The sequence below is a fragment of the Vollenhovia emeryi genome, unplaced genomic scaffold (genome assembly GCF_000949405.1).
Source record: "Vollenhovia emeryi isolate VEMERY1.0 unplaced genomic scaffold, V.emery_V1.0 DF944705.1, whole genome shotgun sequence".
Taxonomy (NCBI): Eukaryota; Metazoa; Arthropoda; class Insecta; order Hymenoptera; family Formicidae; genus Vollenhovia; species Vollenhovia emeryi.
Genome location: NW_011961661.1, coordinates 1 through 2,430, shown reverse-complemented (window position 1 = coordinate 2,430; position 2,430 = coordinate 1). Strand labels below are relative to the sequence as shown.

Genomic DNA, 2,430 nt, shown 5'->3' with positions numbered 1-2,430 from the left:
CAAGGACCGATACGAGAACAAGCGTCTGCTCATCCATGCCTGCCTGGATAAATTGTTCGCCAGCTCAACCCCGGTGCCACGGAAGGCGGCGGCATTGGATCGACATGTCTCGGGATTCAGGGAGGCGCTCAAGGGACTGGAGGCCCTCGACGTTAAGGATCAGCTCGGGGATTGCGCAGTGGTATACCACGCCACGCGACTCCTAGATCGCGTGACGCGCGAGCAGTGAGAGAACTCGGTCGGAGCCACGCGAGACTACCCCACGTTCGAGAGGCTTGACGAGTTTCTGACGACACGGATCAGGGCTCTCGAACGGATCGAGAGTACGACCGCTCACCCCGGTCCCAGTACAGCCTCCTCACCATCCAGGAAGTCGGCAGCTCAGCAGGTGGCTCATCAGGCAACTCACCAGGGCGACACGTCGTACCCGTGCGACTGCTGCAACGCTCCCCATTTCATCGTGATGTGCAGCAAATTCCGGGCGCTACCACCATCCGAGCGGCACACAGTGGCGATACAGAAGCGGTTGTGCTTCAATTGTCTGGGACGCCACAGCGTGCGAGCATGCAAGTCCCAGCGGGGGTGCAAGAAGTGCTCTCAGCGGCATCATACGATGCTCCACAATGCATCTGCAACAACACCGACCGCTCAAAAGCCTAGCAGCTCGTCGGGCACGCCCACCACATAAGAGGACGGTGCAGTCGTCGAAGCCAGCTCAAACGTCCACTCATCCTACTCAACTCTACTCGCCACAGCCTTAGCAGTGATTAGCTCATCGATCACGCAGCACTCAGTACGTCTGCTCATTGACACAGGATCCGAGCTCACCTTCGTCTCGGAGAATCTCATTCGGCAGCTCAACATCCCTCGTCAATACTCAGGTATTGTCATCACTGGAATTGCAGGCAAGGAGTGTACTCGGACACGAGGAGTCGTGTCACTCACGTTACGCTCGACACATTCCAACGCAGCTGCCACAATTCAAGCTCATGTCCTCCGGACAGTTACATCAATCTTACCATCGTTCGAGGCGGAACCGGAAGAATGGCCGCATCTCAGGAACTTGGCATTAGCCGATCCTGACTTTCTCATTCCACGGCCAGTTGACATCCTCATCGGCGCTTACGGGCAAATCATCAAGTCCAATGTCATAAGGCATTCTCCACTCATGCCGATAGCACAACTCTCCATTTTCGGATGGCTCGTTCTGGGACCAGTCAAGAGGGAAGCAACACGCACATCAACGCACCATGCTTCTACTCAAGTCAACGAGGATGATCTCAACGAGTTACTGACAAAATTCTGGGTTCAAGAGGAGGTGCCTACTCACGATGTCAACCAACTCACTCCTGACGAGCAGAGGTGCGAAGAGCACTTCAAGGCTACACACTCTCGTGACTCATCAGGAAGGTACGTCGTCAGGATTCCACTCAAATCACCAGTATATCTTCTGGGTGATTCGTACCACGTCGCCCATCAGTGCCTCAAGGGACTACGCAAACGATTCTCGAGGGATGTGAACTATCAACGTCTCTATCAACAATTTATGATGGATTACGAGACACTCAACCACATGACGAAGGCATCATCCATCTCCAGTCGTCGCTCACACTTCTACCTGCCACATCACGGTGTTCTCAAGCCTGACAGTACAACGACAAAACTGCGAGTCGTATTCAATGGCTCCAGCGCATCAACATCGGGCTACTCTGCTAACGACCTCATGTATACTGGAGCGAAATTGCATCTGAATATCTCAGATGTTCTCCTCTGGATACGAAGACACCGTCACATTTTCGCTACGGACATCACCAAGATGTACAGGCAGATCAAAATTCACAAGGATGACTGGGAGTTGCAACGGATACTCTGGATGGACGACCAACTCAATGAAGTGCCATATCATCTGACAACCGTCACCTACGGGACAAAGGCCGCGCCGTTCTTGGCCGTTAGGACGCTGTTACAACTAGCAGAGGACGAAGGACATAAATATCCACTGGCTGTGCCATCCATCACTCATGGCAGGTATGTCGATGACATATTTGGTGGTGCAGATACGATTCAACAATTGCAGGAGGTTGCACATCAACTAAAGGGCCTCTGCATGGCGGGCGGCTTCCCACTAGCAAAATGGCATGCTACTCATCTCAACATACTCAAGACTGTCACCGACAGCGAAGACCAAGGCTTACCAATCACATTCGACGACTGCGTAACCAAGATACTCGGACTCAAATGGCTCCCTCATGAAGATACATTTGCATTCTCAACGCGAAGCTCACGCAAGGAAGGCAGGCTCACAAAACGCCTCGTTTTATCTGAAGTGGCTCAGATATTCGATCCACTTGGCTTTGCATCACCCGTAGTGATCAAGGCCAAAATTCTCTTGCAGGAGCTGTGGCTGCACAAGCTCCAATGGGATGACCC

General features: G+C 52.9%; 1 protein-coding gene across 1 annotated transcript; it reads left to right on the top strand.

The window, feature by feature from the left end:
• Positions 1-63: 63 nt before the first annotated feature.
• LOC105562806 lies at positions 64-2,400 on the top strand (the record flags this gene model as incomplete). Its single annotated transcript, XM_012013890.1, has 3 exons — positions 64-225; positions 304-671; positions 756-2,400. Coding segments are annotated over 3 exons (2,175 nt in total), but the record flags the coding sequence as incomplete, so codon positions are not given.
• Positions 2,401-2,430: the final 30 nt, after the last annotated feature.